This window comes from Dama dama, chromosome 3 (genome assembly GCF_033118175.1).
Source record: "Dama dama isolate Ldn47 chromosome 3, ASM3311817v1, whole genome shotgun sequence".
NCBI lineage: Eukaryota > Metazoa > Chordata > Mammalia > Artiodactyla > Cervidae > Dama > Dama dama.
In genome coordinates, this window is record NC_083683.1 from 45,839,510 (window position 1) to 45,865,496 (window position 25,987).

General features: G+C 38.6%; 2 protein-coding genes across 2 annotated transcripts in view; one reads left to right on the forward strand and one right to left on the reverse strand.

Moving 5' to 3' along the window:
• FAM186A (family with sequence similarity 186 member A) overlaps positions 1-25,987 on the forward strand; it is a 110,318-nt gene that overhangs the window by 18,171 nt on the left and 66,160 nt on the right. Inside the window, exons 2-3 of the mRNA XM_061123902.1 lie at positions 16,711-16,927; positions 17,863-18,033. Of these exons, the coding sequence (XP_060979885.1) occupies positions 16,711-16,927; positions 17,863-18,033 (388 nt within the window). The remainder of the gene's footprint in view (positions 1-16,710; positions 16,928-17,862; positions 18,034-25,987) is intronic.
• LOC133049019 (small ribosomal subunit protein uS8-like) lies at positions 18,164-18,617 on the reverse strand (the record flags this gene model as incomplete). The annotated part of the gene is made up of 1 exon (XM_061132984.1): positions 18,164-18,617. A coding segment is annotated over one exon (417 nt), but the record flags the coding sequence as incomplete, so codon positions are not given.

The following is a 25,987-nucleotide window of genomic DNA, read 5'->3' on the forward strand; positions in this document are numbered from 1 at the left end:
CAATATGCCAGCAAATCTGGAAAACTCAGCAGTGGCCACAGGACTGGAAAAGGTCAGTTTTCATTCCAATCCCAAAGAAAGGCAATGCCAAAGAATGTTCAAACTACCACACAATCGCACTCATCTCACATGTTAGCAAGGTAATGCTCAAAATTCTCCAAGCCAGGCTTTAACAGGACATGAACCATGAACTTCCAGATGTTCAAGCTGGATTCAGAAATGGCAGAGGAACCAGAGATCAAATTGCCAACATCTATTGGATCATTGAAAAAGCCAGAGAGTTCCAGAAAAACATCTACTTCTGCTTTATTGACAATGCCAAAGCCTTTCACTGTGTGGATCACAACAAACTGGAAAGTTCTGAAAGAGATGGGAATACTAGACCACCTGACCTGCCTCCTGAGAAACCTGTATGCAGGTCAGGAAGCAACAGTTAGAACTGGACATGAAACAACAGACTGGTTCCAAATCAGGAAAGGAGTATGTCAAGGCTGTATATTGTCACCCTGCTTATTTAACTTATATGCAGAGTACATCATGCAAAATGCCAGGCTGGATGAAGCACAAGCTGGAATCAAGATTGCCAGGAGAAATATCAATAACCTCAGATATGCAGATGATACCAATCCTTATGGCAAAAAGCAAAGGAGAACTAAAGAGCCTCTTGATGAAAGTGAAAGAGGAGAGTGAAAAGTTGGCTTAAAACTCAGCATTCAGAAAATTAAGATCATGGCATCCAGTCCCATCACTTCATGGCAAATAGAAGGAGAAAGAGTGGAAACAGTGACAGACTTTATTTTGGGGGGTTCCAAAATCACTGTAGATGGTGACTGCAACCATGAAATTAAAAGACGCTTGCTCTTTGGAAGAAAAGTTATGACCAACCTAGACAGCATATTAAAAAGCAGAGACATTACTTTGCCAACAAAGGTCCCTCTAGTCAAAGCTATGATTTTTCAAAACAAAAAAATAAAAAGCTATGATTTTTTCCAGTAGTCATGTGTGTATGTATGTCATGTATGTATGTGAGAGTTGGACTATAAAGAAAGCTGAGTGCCGAAGAATTGATGCTTTTGAACTGTGGTGTTGGAGAAGACTCTTGAGAGTCCCTTGGACTGCAAGGAGATCCAACTAGTCCACTCTAAAGGAAATCAGCCCTGAATATTCATTGGAAGGACTGATGTTGAAGCTGAAACTCCAATACTTTGGCCACCTGATGCGAAGAACCAACTCATTTGAAAAGACTTTGATGCTGGGAAAGATTGAAGGCAGGAGGAGAAGGAGATGATAGACAATGAGATGGTAGGGTGGCATCGCTGACTTGGTGGACATGAGTTTGAGCAAGCTCTGGGAGTTGGTGAAGGACAAGGAAGACTGGAGTGCTGCAGGCCATGGAGTCACAAAGAGTCGGACATGACTGAGTGACTGAACTATTATGCTAAAGGCTTCAGTTGAATGAAATTTGTAGGGCTAGTGGTAAAGAACCTGCCTGCCAATGCAGGTAGATGTAAGAGATGTGGGTTTGATCCCTGGGTTGGGAAAATACCCTGAAGGAGGGCATGGCAACCCACTCCAGAATTCTTACCTAGAGAATCCCATGGACAGAGGAGCCTGGTGGGCTACGGTCCATAGGGTCACAAAGAATCGGACACTAGAGAAGCGACTTAGTACACACTCACCAAGAATTTACTGGTCAAGGTTTCCTTTGACATATGGAAACCATTGAATAGATGCCAGAATTTCAAGACAGTTAAATCAGATAGATTCTGCCAAAACAGCTTTGCCTAGTTGGACCGATAGATTCTTCATGCTTTCTGCTCAGCCATTTCCCTGGTATCACCCCTCTTGCCTGATATTTTTTTTTTTAACTTTTTTTTTAAAGACCAGTTCTGGGTCTTGCTGCACATAGGCTTTGTCAAGTTGCTACCAGTGGGGTCTACTCCTTGTTGTGACACGTGGGCTTCTCATTGCAGTGTCTTCTCTTGTTGCAGAGCATAGGCTCTAGGTGCGCGGCTTGCAGCTGTTGCAGCACGTGGGCTCAGTAGTTGCGTTGTGCAGGCTCTAGGGGAAGACTCAGTAGTTGTGGAGCAGGGGCTTAGTTGCTCTGCAACATGTGAAGTCTTCCCAGACCAGGGATTGAACCTGTGTCCCCTGTATTGACAGGCAGGGAAGTCCCTTGTCTGTTACTTTTCAATCAAGTATCAGATATTATAAATTTTATCTTATTAGGTATTGGGTATTTTTTTCTAATCCTATAAATATTCTGAACTTTGAGAACTTAGTTAAGTTATGCAGAAGTATTAATAGCTTGAGCTTTTTTAACCTTCCTTTTGTGCATTTTTATGGGAGAAAAAGAAATAGCAGCATTTTGTTGTTGTCTGTCCCTCTGTCCTGTCTGACTCTTTGCAAACCCATGATCTGCCAGGCTTCCTTGTCCTTCACCATCTCCCAGAGTTTGCTCAAACTTATGTCCATTGAGTTGATGATGCCATCCAACCACCTCATCCTCTGTCACCCCCTTTTCCTCCTGCCTTCAATCTTTCCCAGCATCAGGGTCTTTTCCAATCAGTTTGCTCTTCGCATCAAGTGACCAAAGTACTGGAGCTTCAGCTTTAGCATCAGTCTTTCCAATGAATATTCAGGGTTGATTTCCTTTAGGATTGACTGGTTTGATCTTGCTATCTAAGGGACCCTCAAGAGTCTTTTCCACACATGCCACTGACCATTCCTCAGGTTTCTTTTCTTCAGCCTCCACATTATATTCCAGCACCTCTGGAGCTCTGTGTTTCTCAGGCAAGAATACTGTAGTGAGTTGTCATTTCCTTCTCCAGGGGATCTTCCCAACCCAGGGATGGAACCTGCCTCTCTTTCATTGGCAGGCAGATTCTTAACTACTGAGCCACCTGGGAAGCCTGCAACAACATTTAATCTCTCACAATTTAAAGCTCAGAAATTCTAGAGGTCTGAAATCTGCAAATCTCTGGGCTGACTGTCAGCAGGGCTATACTCTCTCTAGACTCTCTCTGAGAATCCATTCCTTGTGTCTTGCAGTTTCTTGTAGCTGCTGTCATTCCTTGGCTATGGCCACATCACTCCAATCTCCAGCTTTAAATCTCTCTCTGCTCCATCTTCACATTGAACCTTCTCCTATATGTCTAAATATTGCCCCTTCTGCCTCCATTTTATTTATTTTTTTTTTCTGCCTCCATTTTATAAGGACACATGTGACCTTGCAATAGGGTTCTCCTAGATAATCCAGGATAATCTCTCCACTCCACAATCATAAATTTAATCACACCTGCAAGACCCTTTTTTCATATAAGGTGACATTTACACATTCCAGAAAGGGAGTAAGACACTGTGGGGCCCTCCCTGGTACAAATCCTTTCCATATCCCCAGTTTCTTATTTGCAGGAAAAAAGGCTCCTTGACCTTCCCTGTGTTCCAAAGGGCAGATTCAAATAGTTGCTAATCAGGGAAGGGAGGGAATTTAAAAACAAAGGAGGAGCAGTCTAGGCACAACAGTGCAGCCTGGGGGCAGGTCAGGTTCCTCCTCAAGAAATATTCACAATAATCCTTCTTCTGCAGGCAGTAAGGCCTCTGCCCAGGTGGAGGGTGGTAACTTAAGGCTGAGCACAAGATTCCTAGAGTACTGCCCTGTTATCATACCACCAAACAATCAGAAGTCACACACACTGCAGCAGCCCTCACCCCCAATTTTGCCTATAAAAACTTCTCCCCCCAAACCATTGGAGAGTTATGGGTTTCTGAGCAGGAGCCACCCTTTCTCCCTGCTTGACCCTGCAGTAAACCTTTTTCTGTTCCAACATTTCCATTTGTTTGGCCTCACTGTGTGTTGGGCAGGTGAACTTGTGTTTGCAAACAATATTTTTGCAGGAGGGACATCATTCCGTTTACTATAGTGTTAAAAGCATAGAGACTAAAATTCAGGATAGTATTTATCTTTGGACATTGGGAAAGCGATGCAATTGATATTGGGAACACAGGAAACTTTAAGGATTTTCTCTTTCTTCAGCTGGAGAATAGATACATGCATGCATGCTAAGTTGTTTCAGTTGTATACAACTCTTTGCGACCCTCTGGACTGTAGCCCATCAGGCTCCTCTGTCCATGGGATTCTCCAGGTAAGAATACTGGAGTGGGTTGCCATATGTTCATTTTGTTGTTGTAGGAAGGAAGACCCCTTCCAGCACCCTGAGAGTGGCCCTTGTCTAACACTCAGAGACGAACTGTTTGAGGAGATGCATGTGCTGACAAAGCAAGTGGCTTTATTGGAAAGGGCACCCCAGCGGAGAGCACCAGGGTAGGGGAACCCAGGAGAACTGCTCTGCTTTGTGGCTGACAGTCTCGGGTTTTATGGTGATGGCGTTAGCTTCTGGGTTGTCTTTGGCCAATCATTCTGACTCAGGGTCCTTCTTGGTTGTTCACAAATTGCTCAGCCAAGACGGATGCCAGCGAGAAGGATTCTGGGAGGTAGCAGTACAGGTGGTGTCTCCTTTTGACCTTTTTTGAACCTTTCTGGTTGGTGGTGGCTTGTTGGTTCCATGTTCCTTACCAGGATCTTCTGTCCTAAAACAATTCACACTAATGGTGCTTGGCCAGGGTGGGCAGTTTCAGTCAGTGTGCTTTCCCTAGCACTGCTATTGTTATTATCTGCCTCTCAGATTCTATCCTGCTCTGGGTTATGGTGCTTTCTCTACCCATCTTCTTACTTTGACCCTTTCACCCCTGTGGCACATGTTTCTAACATGTCTGTCTGGTGACAGACGCCAGGCTCCTCTGTCCTCCACCATCTCCTGGAGTTTGCTCAAATTCAAGTCCATTGAGTTGGTGATGCTATCTAACCATCTCATCCTCTGCTGCTCCCTTCTCCTTTTGCCTTCAATATTTCCCAGCGTCAGGGTCTTTTTCTCTTCACATTAGGTGGACAAAGTATTGGAGCTTCAGCTTCAGCATCAGTTTTTCCAGTGAAGAAGGGTGTGGCACATAGTAAGCACGTAATAACCTGGTAGCACTTAAAAACCTGGTAGCACTTAGAGTGTTTACCATGTTATGTATGGTATAAATTTATCTATAGATTATCTCCTTTAATCCCCAGAATGATTCAACAGGGATAGGTATTACTATTAATCTTATTTCATGGATGAGGAAACTGACAATATTTGAGGCTGGCCTAAAGGTCATGGTTGTTACACATAGTGGGTCCTGGAATCAAATCCAAGTATTCTGTGATTCTACTGCCTTTTAAAAAAATTAAGGTAAAATTCACCCTTTTTGGTGTACTATTTGAGAACTCTGACAAAGACATATAGATGTGTAATCACCACCAAAATTCAGATTGAAAACAGTTCTAACTCCTTGAAAAATCCCCTTACACCCTTCCGTGGCCACCCTTTTCCTAGCTGATAGCCTCCTGAAGCCATTAGTTTTCTGTGCTTATAGTTTTCCTTTCCTGAATGCCATACAAATGGAATCATACCCTATGTCACTTGAATCTATCACTAGTTGAAAGATACTTGAGTTGTTTCTAGTTTGGAGCAATTATGAATAAAGTCACTATAAACATTCTATGTATGAATTCTTTTATAAACATAAGTTTTCATCTCTTGACTAAATACCTAGAAATGGTATTGCTAGGTCCTGTGGTAGCATACATTTATAGGAAATTCCCAAACTGTTATCTTAAATGGCTTTACTATTTTGCATTCCCATCAGAAAACTGTAAGAGTTCCAGTTGCTCTTCATCCTTGTCTGTACTTAGTATTGTCACCATTTATTTAGATCTTCTTGATTTCTTTCATCAATGGTTTTGTAATTTTCAATGTATAATTTTCTTGTTAGATTTGTAAATATTTCTTTTTTTTTCTTATTTCATGTTTTTAGTACAATTGCAGATGATAGTTTTATTAAATTTCAAATTCTAATTGTTTATTGCTAGTGTATAGAAGTATGATTTTGATTTTTATATACTGGCAGCTTTTTAAAAATATATTCCTTTGGGAATTTTTACACAGTTTTTTGTTTAATTTTTGGTTTATTTTTGGTTTTGTTTGATGTGTGAATGGAAACCTTTTTATTTCTCCTTTTCCAATCAATATTCTTTTATTTCCTTTTTTTACCTTTTTGCATTGGGTAGGACCTTGATAAAAGATTGAATAAAAAGGAATCCTTACAGCAATTTAGGCTTTCACCATTAAGTATAATGCTAGCTGTAAATTTTTTGTAAATGTTCATCAGCTTGGGGAAGTAATCCTTATTCCTAATTTGTTACAGAATAAAAACAAATCATGAATGAATGTTGAGTTTTGTCAACTGCTTTCTCTGCATCTATTGAGATGATCATATGCTTCTTCTTCGTCTGTTGATATGGTTATTTACACTTATTAATTTTCCAGTTTTGAAATAGCCTCATGTTCTAATAATAAACCCCACTTGTTCATACTGTTTTATTTTTAGTACATTGTTTGATCTAATTTCTAATATTTTGTTAAGCATTTTTGTGACTGTGTTCATAAAGAATATTGATATAGTTTATTTTTTTATGTCTTTATCTGGTGTTGGCATCAGGATAATACTGGCCTCAAAGAATAAGTTGGGAAATGTTTTTCCCACTTCAGATTTCTGGAAGAATTTATGAGCAACTGGTTAGCTTGTAGTGTACTCTTCATCACTTGACCTAGCAAACTCTGTCTTGGTTCTCCTGTATAACTGACAAATTATTTGTTGCAACTGGATCTTCTGTTTCTTATTGCAACATTTCCAGCACCTAACATCTGATTACTCCTTTTATATATTAAAACATTTTTGTCTAATTTTAATTGTGGTAGAATACACATAACATACATTTTACCATCTTAATCATTTTTAAATATACAGTTCAGTACTACTAAGTATAATCACATGGTCATGCAATAAACATCCAGAACTTTTTCACTTTTTTTTTTTTTTTTGCAGCACTGCACAGCCCTTGCAGTGAGAGAGTGGAGTCCTAACCACTGGACCACTGGGGAATTTCCTCAGAACTTTTTCATCTTCCAATACCCTATTTCCTTCTTCCCTCTAACCTTTGGAAACCACCATTTTACTTATTTTTGTAAATTCAACTAGTCTAGATGCCTCATATTAGTGAAATCATACAGTATTTTTAAAAAAATGTAGACCATTTTTAAAGTCTTTATTGAATTTATTATAATATTTCTTCTGTTTTTTTATGTTTTGCTTTTTGGCTGAGAGGCATGTGGGATCTTAGCTCTCCAATCAGGGATGGAACCCATACCCTCTGCACTGGAAGGAGAAATCATAACCACTGGACCACCTAGAAAGTCCCCAGTATTTGTTTTTTATGACTGATTTGTTTCACTTAGCTTAATGTCTTTTTTTTGGGGGGAGGGGTAGTTGTGCTGGGTCTTCATTTTGATGACCACACTTCTCTAGTTGTGGTGCACAGGCTTAATTGCCCCAAGACATGTTCAATCTTAGTTCCTTGAACAGGGATCAAACCCACTTTACCTGCATTTGAAGGCAGATTTTTTTTTTTTTAACTTTTATTTGCATTCATTTTTTGCAGCATTTATTCCTGGGCCATAAGTTTTTGTTTCTTCAGTTTTGAAGGCAGATTCTTTTTTTTTTTTTTTTGAAGACAGATTCTTAACCACTGAACTACCAGGGAAGTCCCAACTTAGCTTAATGTCTTATAGTTTAACCACATGTGTGCTCAGATGCTCAGTTATGTCTGACTCTTTGCAACCATATGGACTGTAGCCTGCCAGGCTCCTCTGTCCATGGAATCTACTGTTTCAGAATTCCTTTCCTTTTTAAGGCTGAATAATGTTTCAATGTAAATATAGTCTACATTTTGTTATCCATTCAGCTGTCAATGCACACTTGGGTTGCTTCTATCTCTTGGCTATTGTGTGTAATACTATTATGAACATAGGTGTATGACTATCTGTTAGGGTGCCTGTTTTCAGTTATTTTGGGTATATACTCAGAAGTAGAATTGCTGGATCATATGGTAATTCTATTTTAATATTTTGGGGAGCTGCAAATGCAGTTTTCATTGTGGCTGCACTATTTTAGATTCCCACAAATAGTGCACAGGAGTTTCAATTTTCACATCCTTACCAATATTTGTTACTTTCTATTTTTTGCTTGTTCATTTGTTTTTCATAGTAGCCACCTAAATGGGTATGAAGTGATCTCATTGTGGTTTTGATTTGCATTTATCTAATGATTAGTGGCTTAAAGCTCAACATACAGAAAACTAAGATAATGGCATCCAGTCCCGTCACTTCATGGGAAATAGATGGGGAAACATTGGAAACAGTGTCAGACTTTATTTTTTGGGGCTCCAAAATCACTGCAGATGGTGATTGCAGCCATGAAATTAAAAGATGCTTACTCCTTAAAAGGAAAGTTATGACCAACCTAGATAGCATATTTAAAAGCAGAGACATTACTTTGCCAACAAAGGTCCATCTAGTCAAGGCTACAGTTTTTCCAGTGGTCATATATGTATGTGAGAATTGGACTATAAAGAAAGCTGAGCACCAAAGAATTGATGCTTTCGAACTGTGGTTTTGGAGAAAACTCTTGAGAGTCCCTTGACTGCAAGGAGATCCAACCAGTCCATCCTAAAGGAGATCAGTCCTGGGTGTTCATTGGAAGGACTGATGCTAAAGCTGAAACTCCAGCTAAAGCTGAAACTTTGGCCACCTCATGTGAAGAGTTGACTCATTGGAAAAGACCCTGATGCTGGGAGGGGTTGGGGGCAGGAGGAGAAGGGGATGACAGAGGATAAGATGGCTGGATGGCATCACCAACTCAATGGGCATGGGTTTGGGTGGACTCCGGGAGTTGGTGATGGACAGGGAGGCCTGGTGTGCTGCGGTTCATGGGGTCGCAAAGAGTCGGACATGACTGAGCAACTGAACTGAACTGAATGATTAGTGATACTGAACTTTTATTCATATGTTTGTTGGCCATTGATGCTGTTGTTGTTCAGTTGCTAAGTTTTGTCCAACTCTTTGCGACCCCACGGACTGCAGCACGCCAGCCTTCTCTGTCCTTCACTATCTCCTGGAGTTTACTCCAACTCATATACTTTAAGTTGGTGATGCCATCCAACCATCTCATCCTCTGTTGCCCCCTTCTCCTCTTGCCCTCAATCTTTCCCAATACCAGGGTCTTTTCTAATGAGTCGACTCTTCACAACAGGTGGCCAAAGTATTGGAGCTTCAGCTTCAGCATCAGAACTTCCAATGAATATTCAGGGTTAATCTCCTTTAGGATTGACTGGTTTGATCTCTTGGCTGTCCAAGGGACCCTCAAGAGTCTTCTCCAGCACCACAGTTCAAAAACATCAATTCTTCAGCACTCAGCCTTCTTTATGGTTCAACTCTCACATCCAAACATGACTACTGAAGAAACCATAGCTTTGCCTATATGGCCCTTTGTCCGCAAAGTAATGTCTGTTTTTTAATATGCTGTCTAGGTTTGTCATAGCTTTTCTTCCAAGGACCAAGGGTCTTAATTTCGTGGCCACTATACATCTTTTTTGAATGTCTATTCAAGTTCTTTTCCCATTTATGAATTGGGTTATTTACTTATTTGATGTTGAGTTGTAAGAATTCTTTATATATTGTAGTATTAACCCTTCATTAGATATATGATTTGCATATTTTTTCCCCACTCCATAGGTTGTCTTTTTACTCTGTTAATTGTGTTCTTTGATGCAGAAAAGTTTTAAATTTTGATTTGCTGGCTCAGTGGTAAAGCATCCGCCTGCAATGCAGAGATGTGGGTTCATTCCTTGGGTTGGGAAGATCCCCTGGAGAAGGAAATGGCAATCCACTCCAATATTCTTGCCTGGAAAATTCCATGGACAGAGGTGCCTGGCGGGCTACAGTCCATGGGGTGGCAGAAGAGTTGGACAGGACTTAGCGACTAAACAATCTATTTTCACTTTTGTTGCCTGTACTTTTGGTACCAAATTCAATGTCATGAAGCTTTTCTCTCTATGTTTTCTGTTTTATAGTTTTAGGTCTTATGCTTAGGTTTTTTTCTTCATTTTAAGTTAATATTTGTATATGGTATAAGACAAGAGTCCTACTTCATTCTTGCGTGGGGGTATCCAGTTTTCCCAACATCATTTGTTGACAGATTGTCCCCTCCCATTGAAAAACCTTGACACTCTTGTCAAAAATTATTTGACCAGGGACTTCCCTAGTGGTTCAATGGCTAAGACTCCACACTCCCAATACAGGGGATCAGGGTTCAATCCCTGGTCAGGGAACTAGATCCCACATTCCCCAACTGAGAGTCCAAGTTCCACAACTAAAGATCGCCCATGCTGCAGAAGATCCAAGTTTCCAAGTGCCACAACTAAGACCCAGCACAGCCAAATAATTTTTTTTTTTAAGTTAAAAAAAATTATTTAACCATATGAGTGAAAGTTTGTTTCTTGGGCTTTGTATTCTATATGTCTCTTATAATTAAAATATGCCATTTAACTACTGTAAATTTACAATAATAATTGAAAGTGAGACATATGAGATCTCCAACTTCATTCTTCAAGACTGTTTTGGGTATTTGGGGTTCCTTGAGATGCCACATGAATCCTAAAGATGTACTTCTATTTCTGCAAAAAATATCATTGAGGTTTTGCTAAGGAGTGCACTATCTGTAGATTCGTTCAATAGTATTAATGTTTTAACATTATCTTTCACCTCCTTGGTTGTTTATTATGAATAATTTTATTATTTTGATGCTACTGTAAGTAGAACTGCCTTCTTAATTTCCTTTTCAGATTTTAAAAAAGTTTTTATTTGAAATTTTTTTATTAAAAAAAACTTATTTATTTTGGCTGTGCTGGGTCTTCGCTGCTGCATGCGAACTTTCTCTAGTTGTGATGCACAGGCTTCTCATTGCAGTGGCCTTTCTTGTTTGGAGCACAGGCTCTAGGGTGCATGGTCTCAAGTAGTTGGGATGCTAGCGCTTAGTTGCTCTGCGGCATGTGGAATCTTCCCAAGCCAGGGATCAAACCTGTGTCCCCTGTGTTGGCAGGCAGATTCTTAACCACTGAACCACCAGGGAAGTCCACAATTGATTTTTTTAAGTTCAATTTATTTCAACTAAACTAAAAAATAAAAATTAGTTCACCCGCTTTTCACACCATCCCTACCCCCACCTCTGGTAACAACCAAATTCTTCTCTGTAGCTATGAACTTGGTTTTATTTTAGATTTCACATGTAAGAAAGATCATATGGTATTTCTCTTCCTCTAACTTATTTCTCTTAGTGTAATGCCCTCAAAGTCCATCCACGTTGTTGCAAATGGAAAACCTTTATCTTTTTCTACAGATGAATAATATTTCATTGTATATTTGTGTAGGTGTATATATACACACATTTATCTATTCATTATTGATGGATGCTTGGATCATTTCCATATTTTGGCTATTGTAAATAATGCTACAGTGAACATGGGAGTGCATATTTGTTTTCTAATTACTATTTTTGTTTTCTATAGGTAAATACCCAAAAGTGGAATTCCTGGATCATATTGTGGTTCTATTTTTAATATTTTGAGGAACCTCCATTTTGTTTTCCATAGTTATTGTTATTCAGTCACTAAGTCATGTCTGACTCTTTGTCACCCCATGGCTCCTCTGTCCTCCACTATCTCCCAGAGTTTTCTCAAATTCATTTCCATTGAGTTGGTGATGCTATCTAGCCATCTCATCTCCTGCTGCCCCCTTCTTTTGCCTTCAATCTTTCCCAGCATCAGGGTCTCCAGTGAATCAGCTCTTAGCATCAGGTGGCCAAAGTATTGGAGCTTCAGCTTTTTTTGCCCATAGTGGCTGCACCAACTTACATTCCCACCAACAATGCATGAGGATTTCCTTTTCTCCACATCCTTGCGAACATTAACAAGTGTTATTGTTTCCAATCTTTTTGATAACAGTCATTCTAACAGGTGTGTGGTACATTTCGTGATTTGCATTTTCCTGATGGTTAATGACAGTAATTACTTTACGTACCCATTGAACATCTATATGTCTTTGTTGGAAAAATGTCTATGTAGATCTTCTGTCCATGTTTCAATCAGATTGTTTGGGTTTTTGCTATTGAGTTGTATCGAGTTCTTTATATATTTTGAATATTACCCCCTTATCAGACATATGGTTTGCAAATATTTTCCCCCACTCTGTAGGTTGCTTTTTCATTTTGTTGATGGTTTCCTTTGCTGTGAAGACGCTATTTAGTTTGATGTGGTCCTACTTGTTTATTTTTGTTTTTGTTACCTTTGCTATTGGTGTGAAATCCAAAAAATTATCACCAAGAGCAATGCCAAGGAGATTACTGCCTATGTGTTTTCTTCAGGAATTTTTATAGTTTGAGGTCTTACATTCAAGTTATTCATCCATTTTGAGTTAATTTTTAGGCATGGTGTAAGATAGCAATCCCCAGTTTCTTTCTTCTGTATGTGGCTGCCCAGTTTTTACAGCACCATGTATTGAAAAGACTGTCCTTTCCCCAGTGTATATTCTTGGCTCCTTTTTTGTAAATTTACCGTATGTGTGTATGGGTTTATTTTCCGTTGATCTGTGGGTCTGTTTTTATGCCAATATCATATTGTTTTAAGTTCTATAACTTTGTACTATTGCTTGAAATCATGGAGCTCCAGCTTTGTTCTTCTTTCCCAGTATTGCTTTAGCTACTCAGAGTCTCTTACAATTCCATACAAATTTTCCGGCTTTTTGTTCTATTTCTATAAAAAATGTTATTGGAATTTTGAAAACGATTGCTTTCAATATGTAGACTGCTTTGGGTGGTATGAACATTTTAATTCTTAGGAGAATTAACAATATTAATTCTTCACTTCTTTCATTTATGTCTTTCATTTCCAATATATAGGTCTTTCACCTCAATTAAATTTATTGCCAGGTATTTTTTTTGGATGCAATTGTAAATGGGATCATTTTCTTAATTTCTCTTTCTTATAGTTCATTATTAGTATATAAAAAATTAAGCATATCTATTTATTTATTAGGCTGCCTCAAGTCTTAGTTTTGCAGGATCTTCGTTGTGCCATGTGGAATCTTTTGTTGTAGTGCATGGACTTTCTAGTTGTGGCATGTGGGCTGCAGAGCGTGCAGGCTCAGTAACTGTGGGCCATAGGCTAGGTTGCTCAGTGTCATGTGGGATCTTAGCTCCCTGACCAGTGATCAAATGCATGTCCTTGCATTGCAAGGTGGATTCTCAACTACTGTACCATCAGGGAAGTCCCAGAAAAGTAAACATGTTTTTTTGTGTGTGTGTGATTTGTGTGTGTGTGTGTGTGTGTGTGTGATTTTGTATCCTGCAACTTTGCTGAATTTATTTATTTCTCCTAACAGGTATGGGGTGTGTGTGTGTGTGTGTGTGTGAGCTTTAGAGTTTTCAACATATAAGATCATATCATCTACAAACAAATATTTTTTTTTTCTTTTCCAATTTTGATATTTTCAAATTTATTTTTCTCCCGAATTACTCTGGCTAGGACTTCCAGTAATATGTTGAATAGAACAGATGAGAGTTGGGATCCTTGTTCCTAATCTTAAAGGAATAACTTTCAGATTTTCACCTTTCAGTATGATGTTAGCTGTGGGCTTGTCAATATATGACATTTATTATATTGACATTTATTATATTATATTTTCCCTTTACACCTGCTTTGCTGAGAGCTTTCATCATGAAAGGGTGTTGACTTTTGTCACATGCTTTTTCTGTATCAGTTGAGATGATCATATGATTTTCCCTTCATTTTGTTAATCTGGTGTATTTCATTCATTGATTTTCACATGTTGAACCATTTTTGTATCCCTGGAATAAATCCCACGTGATTGCGGTATATAATTCTATTAATATGGTGCTAATTCTATTTAGTATTTTGTTGAGGATTTTTGCAACAAAATTTATAGAGATGTTGATCTGTAGTGGGTTTTTTTTCTTTTTGCAATATCTTTATCCATCTTGATATGAGGGTAATTCTGGCCACAAAGAATGAATTGAAAAGAGTTCTTTTTCCATTCTGTGGGAGAATATATGAGAAGTTGGTAATACTTTTTCCTTAATCACCATGTTATGTGTTAGTTTGTAATGTTATTCTTCATCACTTGGCTTATCAAACTTTATCTCTGCTCTCCTGTATTTCTGACTTAATTTACTGCAACTGCATTCTCTATTTATGACTGCAGTAATTCTAGCACCTAACATTTGATTACACTTTTGGCATGGCGATTTGGCTTGCAAAATCCAAATGTCACTGCTGTTGTAAGGAGTGTAGAGGAAGTTAGGTTTATCTGAAGTCAAATTGAGAAAGTAATTGATACATTTGGAAAAGATGGAGCAGTTGTTCTCCATCTATCAGATTTACTGTGCCCTTTTAAAATATTTTTAATTTTCCTTTTGTTCCTCTGAAGTGAACTTCCTAGATAAAATATCTACTCTCATACTTTAAAAAATTAATATATGAAGGTAAATAAAAGTGCTAAATTTAATAACATGCATTTCAATGTGTAAATTCTAAGTCAAACTTCACTAGAAGACATTACAAAGATGTAGCAGAGGCTTGCATCTTTATGCAGAATTAAAATAAATATGAAAGCTATGAATATAGGCTGAAACAAATGCAGGTTTATTGCAGTGACACTACATACTATTAGCAATAGTGCATTGCTGGTTGGTGCTGTGGTGAACATTTTATTGGTGAATGGTGAAATTTTATTGGAGAAATCCTAAAGAACATTTTCCTTTGATTTGCATAATATTTGCATTCCTGGAAATTTCAGTAAGCAATTAAACTTGGTAAGAACCTACTTTTCATTTATACTTTAAAAAGAGTAAGTTTCTAGGCTCAGATAATTATAAACAGATTTTATGTAACCTATGTGAATATCCCATTGGACAGTGAAAATTTATGCAGGATGAGCCAATTGTTAAATATGTGTACTGTCCATTGCACATAGGGTGGGCTGGCACAACTTAGCACTGTTTACTAAGTACAATGTCTTCCCTTCCATTCATTGTTACAACCGAAAGTGCTTCTTTTCTTTGGCAGATATTATGATCTTTTTTTTTTTTTTAGGCTTATATATTTATCTTTATTTTTTGGCTATGGCGGGTCTTCGTTGCTGTGCATGGGCTTTCTCTAGTTGCGGTGGTGGGATGGGGGTTCTACTCTCTGTTGCAGTGTGTGGGCTTCTCATTGCAGTGGCTTCTCTTCTTGTGGGGCATGGGCTCCAGGCGTGCAGGCTTCAGTAGTTGCAGCACATAGGTTCTGTAATTGCAACTCGGGGGCTCTAGAGTAGTGGCTCAGTAGAAGGCTCGAGGGCTTAGTTGCTCTGCAGCATGTGTGATCTTCTGGGACTAGGGATTGCACTGGTGTCTCTTGTATTGCAATGCAGATTCTTAACCACTGAACCACCAGGGAAGTTTACCTCTCTCTCTTTTTTTTTTTGGCTGCCCTGGGTCTTTGTTGCTTTACGTGGGCTTTCTCCAGTTGTGTCAGCGGGGTCTACTCTTGGTTGCAGTGCTCAGGCTTCTCTTGCGGCCAAGCACGGGCTCTAGGAACACAGGCTTCAGTGATTGTAGAACCCGGGCTCAGTAGTTGCAGTTCCAGGGCTCTGGAGTAGGGGCTCAGTAGCTGTGGTGCACGAGGTTAGTTGATCTGCTGCATGTGGACTCTTCCTGGACCCAACATCAAACCCATGTCCCCTGCATAAGGAGGCAGATTCCTATCCACTGTACCACCAGGAAGTCCCATAAATTTCTAAATGCCATATATGAGGCAGTAATTACCCCCATTGAGAACTACTAGGATAAAGTGATGAACAGAAGAAATTTACTGATAGATTCTTGAGGAGGGGAAATAATGAAATAAAAGTCATGTTGTGGAATATTCCAATAGCTGCTTTCCAGGTGTAAGGGTTAATTTTTTAAAAAGTAACTTCCTTTAATTAGTTTGTGTATAGCAGGCACAGTCTATAAGGCATTTCACACATGCTACATGTTTCAGATCAACCGTGAACTTAGCATCTCCATTATTTTACAGATGAATCATGATTGTAGAAAATAATTTTTTAAAGAGTTATCTTTTTAAAAATAATTTTTATTTATTTTTCAGCTGTGCTGGGTCTTCGTTGCTGTGAGGGCTTTCTCCAGTTGCAGCAAAAGGAGGGCTATTCTCTAGTTTGAGGCTTCTCATTGAGGTGGCTTCTCTTGTGGAGCATGGGCTCTACAGAGAGGGAACTTCAGTAGTTGTGGTGTGTGGGCTTACTGCCCTATGGCATGTGGAATATTCCCAGACCAGGGATCAAACCCATGTCCCCTACATTGGCAGGCAGATTCTTAACCACTGGATCACCAGGGAAGTCCACTAAAAGTCATTTTAAGGAGGAAGCTAGAGTTAGAATCCAGATATAGTTTCAAACCAAATGTTCTTTTCATTATATCATAGAAATTCTAGGATGAAGGCAGAGAAAAAAAAATTAAGAGGAAAATCTTAGACTTATAGAAAAATTAGAATTAAAAAGCCTTTGATTAGAGAGCTTTATAGTACTATCACTGACATTCTAGGAAGAAAGCTGATCAAATCTTATTGTCAAACAGGATTTATTATTATAATCCCCCTTCTTATTCTTTTAGCATCTTAATATGCAGCTGACAGACATAATGCAAAATGTGAAGCGTATAATAAATCGCTATACTATGTATGAGAATATGCATGCTGGAAGGAAAATATCCCTTACAGAACATAAGAAACAGAAAGGAAGTTTGCTGGAGAAAATAACTGCTTGTGCTAAGACTGCTGAAATTAAAAACAAGACTCTTGCCTACATTCTGGCCTGGTTGGAAGAATGGAGTAAGTTTCCAGAAGTGATTTAAAGTTAACGAAAAATCTACAGAACAGAATTATAAGTAAATATTGAAGGATTAGAAGGCTAAAGAAGGAAAGGCTAAGATGGTTAAACAGTTGCTCTCTGTTTCAGGAAGAATAAAATAAGGAAAACAAGTTTGCTCACTTAGCATGCTCCTGCCCACTGTCTCAATGCTTCCTAGTTCCTTGCCTGGAACATTTTCTACCAGGTAGCCACATGGTTCATTCTCTGCTTACACCTCACTTTAAAATGAGGTGTTCTCTGACCATCCCCATTCTCTACACCCTGGCACTGACTGTTATTCTTTACAATTCTTTATTTTTGTCTATAGCTTTTCTTATCATCTGGCATACTTTATAATTAATATATTTTAAAAGTTTTGTTTGTTTCCTTTCCCTAGAATGTAAATAGTAATAAAGTCAGGGAATTTGTTTTATTCAATGCTGTGTCTTCAGCATCTATCACAATATATGACAGAGGAGACTCTAGTTGAGTGAAAGAATGAATAAACTAAGAATACAAAAAAGAGAAATTTCGTTTAGTTACAAGAAATCTCATATAACAGGGGTTATGAAGTACTAGAAAACTTACCAAGGGAGTTAATTGGGGTTTTAATCCCCAGTATTAAGGCATATATTCACATTTTAGATCTTTATCCCTGATATCAGGTAATTAAACCAATTAGACACATTTTAACTATATTTTAAGCATATTTTCATGCCCAAGATTTACTATTCAGTCTTCTATTCCAAGTTTTTTCTTTTTTCATTTCTTCACAGAGAAAAGCCTCAGAATAGAAATAAGTATAAGATATCTATATTTCCCAATACTACAATATTGAGTAGGTAGGCAATATTGTAAGCCTATATGGTTATAATTATTTTTCTGCACAAAAGTAATTTTTTTTACTCTCTTCAAGATGTCACTTTGTCTGAGATTACTGCAATTGATATTGACGAACACCATCACTGTTTAGCACAAATGGAGATGTTACCAGAAACGTTCAAAGCTATTGAGAACAATATCAAGATACTAAGCAGAATTAGTATGTATTTGCTTGAAGAAAAGAAGAAACAAAAGAAAAAAACAGGTAACAGTGCTCTAAGACATTGGATATAGATATTACTTTTTCTAAAAAACAGCTTTATTGAGGTATAATTTACATACCATAAAGTTTACCCACAATAGTTGTATAATTCAATGGCTTTTATTTATTTATTTGTCCTCTAAGGCATTTTATTTGTACGTATTACATCCCTAGAAAAAGAATCCAAGGATTTTCCCTCCTGTATGTTTTCGTCTTGCTTCTTCATGGTCCATGATGCCAGCTGAGGTTGTCAGTACAATGAAACCAAACTGACGGGATGGGAGCAGGTTATTCTGCCATTTTTCTAGATCTTTGAGTTGCACATCAAATCTGGGGCTGATCACTCCACACTTATTTAGCCTGCCTGTGAGGTTCACAACAATTTTCCCAGCCCTGTGATCATCAATGATTTCAAATTCGCCAATGTAACCATGCTTCATCATCACTGTTAGAAACTTGACGATGACCTTGGAGCACGGCCGAATAAGCACCTGGCGTTTGCCTCTCTTTTTGGCGTTGTTGATACTCTTGAGAGCATCAGCCAGGACATTCTGCGCACCATTCTGGCGGCACGGAAAGATGGCGGAAAGAGGACGGGTTCAATGGCTTTTAATATACTTAGAGTTATGCAACTATCACCACAGTCTAACTTTAGAACATTTTATGATCCACAAAATATCCCTCAGGCCCATTTGCAGTCAATTCTCATTCTTACCTTCAGCCCCAGACAATCAATAATCTATTTTCTGTCTCAATAAATTTGCGTTTCTTGGATATTTCATAAAATGGAATCATATTTCACATAGTCCTTTATGTCTGGTTTCTTTCATTTAGCATAATGTTTTTGAAGTTCAGCTGTGTTACAGAATGTATTATAGTTTCTTCCTTTCTAGCGCCAATTGTACACCATTGTTTGCATATACCAAACCTTGTTTATCCATTTACCAATTCATTTGCATTGCTCCCACTTTTTCATTTTTTTGAATAATGCCACTGTGAACACACATGTATGTTTTTGTATGAACATAAATTTTCATTTCTTTTTGGAGATACCTAGGAGCAGAATTTCTATGTCATTTATTTATCTATTGCTGGTAAACATATATTTAACTTTTAAAGAAATTATTAGCTGACTTCCCAAGTGACAACACCTTTCAGTTTTCATCAACAATGTATTAGGGTTCCACGTACTTCACATTTTCAACAACACTAGTTATTGTCTTTTTTTTTTTTTTTTTTAGTATAATTGCTTTACAATGTTGTGTTAGTTTCTACTCTTTTTTATTATAGCTTTCCTAATAGGTGTGAAGTGGTTTCTCATTGTGGCTTTAATTCGCATTTCCCTGACTAATGATGTTGAGTACTTTTTCACGTGTTTATTGGTTATTCCTATATCTTCTCTGATGAAATATCTATTCAAATACTTACCCATTTTCATTATTGAGTTTTAAGAGCTCCTTAGATATTCTGGATACAAGTCCTTTTTCCGAAAAATAATTTGCAAATATTTTCTCCCAGTCTGTGGCTTGTCTTTTCATTTTCTTAATGGTGCTTTGAAGCCCAAAAGTGTTTAACTTTGATGAAGTTCCATCAGTTTATCTTTTTTTTTTTCCTTATATGGATCATGGTTGTAGTGTTGCATTAAGAACATTTATCAGTCAGGGTTCAACTCTGAAAACAGAACCAAATGGAGATTATATTTTATCTATCCATCTATCTAGCACACTGCAATTTGGAACATACTTTGTATTATTTTAATCCTTTTAAATGTCCTGGGACTTGTTTTATAGCCTAGCATATGACCTATTCTGTAAAGCATTCCATGTGTTGTTGAAAAGAATATACACTACATTGTTGTCAGGTAGAGTGTTTTACAGTTTGTTTATATTGTTGTTCTAGTCATATATATATATATATTTTTTTCCACTGATTTTCTATCTAGATCTATCCATTGAGAGTGGGATATTGAATTTTGCAACTATTATTGTTATTTCTCTTTAATTCTGTCAGTTATCTGCTTCTTGTATTTTAAGACTCAGTTGTTAGGTACACATATGATTATAACTGTGGAGCTTCCTGATGAACGGATGATTTTATTTTTATAAAACGTCCTTTGTTGTCACTAGATCCATTTCCTTTTCTTTGCCTTAAAGTCTATTTTGTTTGATATTTGTATAGTCTCTCTAGGTCCCCTGTGGTTATTGTTCAGTTCAGATATTTAGTCATGTCCGACTCTTTGAAACCCCATGGACTACAGCACACCAGGCTTCCCTGCCCATCACCAACTCCTGGAGCTTGCTCAAACTCATGTCCTTTGAGTTGGTGATGCCATCCAACCATCTCATCCTCTGTTGTCACCCCTTCTCCTCCTGCCTTCAATCTTTTGCAGCAACAGGGTCTTTTCTAAAGAGTCAGTTCTTTGCATCAGGTGGCCAAAGTACTGGAGCTTCAACTCCAGCATCAGTCCTTCCAATGAATATTCAGGACTGATTTCCTTTAGGATGGACTGGTTTGGTCTCCTTGCAATCCAAGGGACTCTCAAGAGTCTTCTCCAACACCATAGTTCAAAAGCATCAATTCTTCAGTGTTCAGGTTTCTTTTGGTTCAACTCTCACATCTATACATGACTACAGAAAAACCATAGCTTTGACTAGATGGACCTTTGTCAGTAAAGTAAGGTCTCTGCTTTTTAAAATGCTGTCTAGGTTTGCCATAGCTTTCCTTCCAAGGAGCAAGCATCATTTAATTTCATGACTGCAGCCACCATCTGCAGTGATTTTGGAACCTGAGAAAATAAAATCTGGCACTGTTTAAATTGTTTCCCCATCTATTTGCCATGAAGTGATGGGACCAGATGCCATGACCTTCATTTTTGAAGACTGAGTTTTAAGCCAGCTTTTTCACTCTCCTCTTTCATTTTCATCAAGAGGCTCTTTAGTTCCTCTTAGCTTTCTGCCGTAAGGGTGGTATCATCTGCATACCTGAGGTTATTGATATTTCTCCCAGCAATCTTGATTCCACCTTGTGCTTCATCCAGCCCAGCATTTCATATGATGTACTCATCATATGAAGTATGATGATCATATTACAGAATGATCTCTGTTTGTTTCCAAGGCAAACTATTCAATATCACATTAATCCAAGTTTATGCCCTGACCAATAATGCTGAAGAAGCTGAAACTGAACAGTCCTATGAAGACCTACAAGATCTTCTAGAGCTAACACCCAAAAAAGATGTCCTTTTCATTATCAGAGACTAGAATACAAAAGTATTCTAGTAAAGGGAGTCTAGTAAAGGGAGTCAAGAAATACCTGGAGTAGCAGGCAAATTTGGCCTTGCAGTACAAAATTAAGCAGGGCAAAGGCTAACAGAGTTCTGTCAAGAGAACACACTGGTCATAGAAAATACCGTCTTCCAACAGCACAAGAGAAGACTCTACACATGGACATCACCAGCTGGTCAATAATGAAATCAGACTGATTATATTCTCTGCAGCCAAAGATGCAGAAGTTCTATACAACCAGCAAAAACAAGACGAGGAGCTGACTGTGGCACAGACCATGAACTCCTTATAGACAAATTCAGAGTTAAATTGAAGAAAGTAGGGGAAAACCACTTGACAATTCAGGTGTTACCTAAATCAAGTCCCTTATGACTATACAGTAGAAGTGACAACGAGATTCAAGGGATTAGAACTGCTAGACAGGGTGCCTGAAAAACTATGAACAGAGGTTCGTAACATTGTACAGGAGGCAGCGATCAAGACCATCCCCAAGGAAAAGAAATACAAAAAGGCAAAATGATTGTCTGAGGAGGCCTTACAAATAGCTGTCAATAGAAGAGAAGCCAAAGCGAAAGGAGAAAAGGAAAGATGTACCCATTTGAATGCAGAGTTCCAAAGAATAGCAAGGAGAGATAAGAAAGCCTTCCTCAGTGAGCAATGCAAAGAAATAGAGGAAAACAATAGAATGGGAAAGACTAGAGATCTCTTCAAGAAAATTAGAGATAGCAAGGGAACTTTTCATGCAAAGATGGACTCAATAAAGGACAGAAATGGTATGGACCTAACAGAAGCAGAAGATATTAAGAAGAGGTGGCAGGAATACACAGAAGGACTATACAAAAAAGATCTTCATGATCCAGATAATCACGATGGTGTGATCACTCACCTAGAGCCAGACATCCTGGAATACAAAGTCAAGTGGGCCTTAGGAAGCATCAATATGAACAAAGCTAGGGGAGGTGATGGAATTCCAGTTGAGCTATTTCAAATCCTAAAAGATGATGCTGTGAAAGTGCTGCACTCAATATGCCAGCAAATTTGGAAAACCCAGCAGTGGCCACAGGACTGGAAAAGGTCAGTTTTCATTCCAATCCCAAAGAAAGGAAATGCCAAAGAATGCTCAAACTACCATACAATTGTACTCATCTCACATACTAGTAAAATAGTGCTCAAAATTCTCCAAGCCAGGCTTCAACAGTACATGAACCGTGAAATTCCAGATGTTCAAGCTGGATTTAGAAAAGGCAGAGGAACCAGAGATCAAATTGCCAACATCAAATTGGATCATCAAAAAAGCAAGAGAGCTCCAGTTAAATATCTACTTCTGCTTTATTGACTATGCTAAAGACTTTGACTGTGTGCACCACAGCAAACTCTGGAAAATTCTGAGAGAAATGGGAATATCAGACCACCATACCTGCCTCTTGAGAAATCTGTATGCGGGTCAGGAAGCAACAGTTAGAACTGGAAATAGAACAACAGATTGGTTCCAAATCAGGAAAGGAGTGCGTCAAGGCTGTATATTGTCACCCTGCTTATTTAACTTATATGAGGAGGACATCATGAGAAATGCTAGGCTGGATGAAGCACAAGCTGGAATCAAGACTGCTGAGAGAAATATCAATAACCTCAGACATGCAGATGACACCATCCTTATGGCAGAAAGTGAAGAAGAACTAAAGAGTCTCTTAATGAAAGTGAAAGAAGAGAGTGAAAAAGTTGGCTTAAAGCTCAACGTTCAGAAAACTAAGATCATGGCATCCAGTCCCATCACTTCATGGCAAATAAATGGGGAAACAGTGTAAATAGTGACACTGTTTTGGGGGGCTCCAAAATCACTGCAGATGGTGACTGCAGCCATGAAATTAAAAGACACCTGCTCCTTGGAAGAAAAGTTATGACCAACCTAGACAGCATATTAAAAAGCAGAGACATCACTTTGCCAACAAAGGTCCATCTAGTCAAAGCTATGGTTTTTCCAGTAGTCGTGTATGGATGTGAGAGTTGGACTATAAAGAAAGTTGAGTGCCAAAGAATTGATGCTTTTGAACTGTGGTGTTGGAGAAGACTCTTGAGAGTCCCTTGGACTGCAAGTAGAACAATCCAGTTCATTCTAAAGGAAATCAGTCCTGAATATTCATTGGAAGGACTGATGTTGAAGCCGACACTCCAATACTTTGGCCACCTGATGCGAAGAGCTGACTCATTTGAAAAGACCCTGATACTGGGAAAGATTGAAAGCAGGAGGAGAAGGTGACAACAGAGGACATTATTGTTGGATGGCATCACCGACTCGATGGACATGAGTTTGAGCAAACTCCGGGAACTAGTGACAGACAGGGAGGCCTGGCATGCTGCAGTCCATGGGGTCACAAAGAGTCAGACACAACTGAGCGACTGAACTGAACTGAACTGAACTGAACTCTGCATATAAGTTAAATAAACAGGGTGACATTATACAGTCTTGACATACTCCTTTCTCAATTTGGAACCAGTCCATTGTTCCATGTCTGGTTCTAGCTGTTGCTTCTTGACCTTCATAGAGATTTCTCAGGAGGCTAGTAAGATGGTCTGGAATTCCCAACTCTCGAAGAATTTCCCAGTTTGTTGTGATCCACACATTCAAAGGGTTTGGAAGTCAATGAGGCAGAAATAGATGTTTTCCTGGAATTCTTTTGCTTTTTTAATGATCCAACAGATGTTGGCAATTTGATCTTTGGTCCCTTTTCCTTTTCAAAATCCAGCTTGAACATCTGGAAGTTCTTGGTTCACATACTCTTGAAGCCTAGCTTGGAGAATTTGAGCATTACTTTGCGAGAGTGTAAGATGAGTGCAACCGTGCAGTAGTTTGAACATTCTTTGGCATTTCCTTTCTTTGGGATTGGAGTGAAAACCGACCTTTTCCAATCCTGTGGCCATTGCTGAGCTTTCCAAATTTGCTGGCATATTGAGTGCAGCACTTTCACAGCATTATCTTTAGGATTTGAAATAGCTCAGCTGGAGTTCCATCACCTCCTCTAACTTTGTTCATAGTGATGCTTCCTAAGGCCCACTTGACTTCACATTCCAAGGTATATGGCTCTAGGTGAGTGATCACACCATCTTGGTTATCTGAGTCATTAAGATCTTTTTTTGTATAGTTCTTCTGTGTATTCTTGCCACCTCTTCTTAATATCTTCTGCTTCTGTTAGGTCCATACCATTTCTGTCCTTTATTGTGCCCATCTTTGCATGAAATGTTCCCTTGCTATCTCTAATTTTCTTGAAGAGATCTCTAGTCTTTCCCTTCCATTGTTTTCTTCTGTTTCTTTGCACTGACCACTTAGGAAGACTTTCTTATCTCTCTTATTCTTTGGAACTCTGTGTTCAGATGGATATATCTTTCCTCTTCTCCTTTCCTTTTCATTCTCTTCTTTTCTCAGCTATTTATAAGGCCTCTTCAGGCAACTATTTTGCCTTCTTGCATTTCTTTTTCTTGGGGATGGTTTTGATCAGCACCTCCCATACAATATTATGAACCTTCATACATAGTTCTTCAGGCACTCTGTCTATTGGATCTAATCCCTTAAATCTATTTGTCACATCCACTGTATATAATCATAAATATTTGATTTAGGTCACATCTGTATTTTCTAGTGATTTTTTTAATCTACTTTCTTCAATTTAAGTCTGAATTTTGCAATTATGAGTTCATGATCTGAGCCACAGTGAGATCCCAGTCTTGTTTTTGCTGACTGTATGGAGCTTCTCCATCTTTGGCTGCAAAGAACATAATCAATCTGATTTCTTTATTGACCATCTGGTGATGTCCATGTGTAGAGTAGTCTCTTTTGTTTTTGGAAGAGGGTGTTTGCTGTGACCAGTGTGCTCTCTTGGCAAAACTCTGTTAGCCTTTGCCCTGTTTCATTTTGTACTCCAAGGCCAAACTTACCTGTTACTTCAGGTATCTCTTGACTTCCTACTTTTGCATTCCAGTCCCCTGTAATAATAGGACATCTTTTCTTGGTGTTAGTTCTAGAAGGTCTTGTAGGTCTTCATAGAACCGTTCAACTTCAGCTTCTTCGGCAATAGTGGTTGGTGTATAGACTTGGATTACTGTGATACTGAATGATTTGCTTTGGAAACAGAGATCATTCTGTCATTTTTGAGATTGCACCCAATTACTGTGTTTATTGTTAGTATAATTGAATATAACATGTGTGCTTATATTTGGATCTTTTGGGTTTTTTTAAAAAAATATAATCTGACAGTCTCTCACTTTTAGCTCAGTTCAGTTCAGTCGCTCAGTCATGTCCGACTCTGCAAACCCATGGACTGCAGTACGACAGGGTTCCCTGTCTATCACCAACTCCCGGAGTTTACTCAAACTCATGTCCATTGAGTTGGTGATGCCACCAACCATCTCATCCTCTGTCGTCCCCTTCTCCTCCCACCCTCAATCTTTTTCAGCATCAGGGTCTTTTCAAATGAGTCAGTTCTTCACATCAGGTGGCCAAAGTATTGGAGTTTCAGCTTTAGCATCAGTCCTTCCAATGAATATTCAGGACTGATTTCCTTTAGGATTAACTGGTTGGATCTCTGCTGTCCAAGAGACTCTCAAGAGTCTTCTCCAGCACTACAGTTGAAAAGCATCAATTCTTTGGCACTCAGCTTTCTTTATAGTCCAACTCTAGA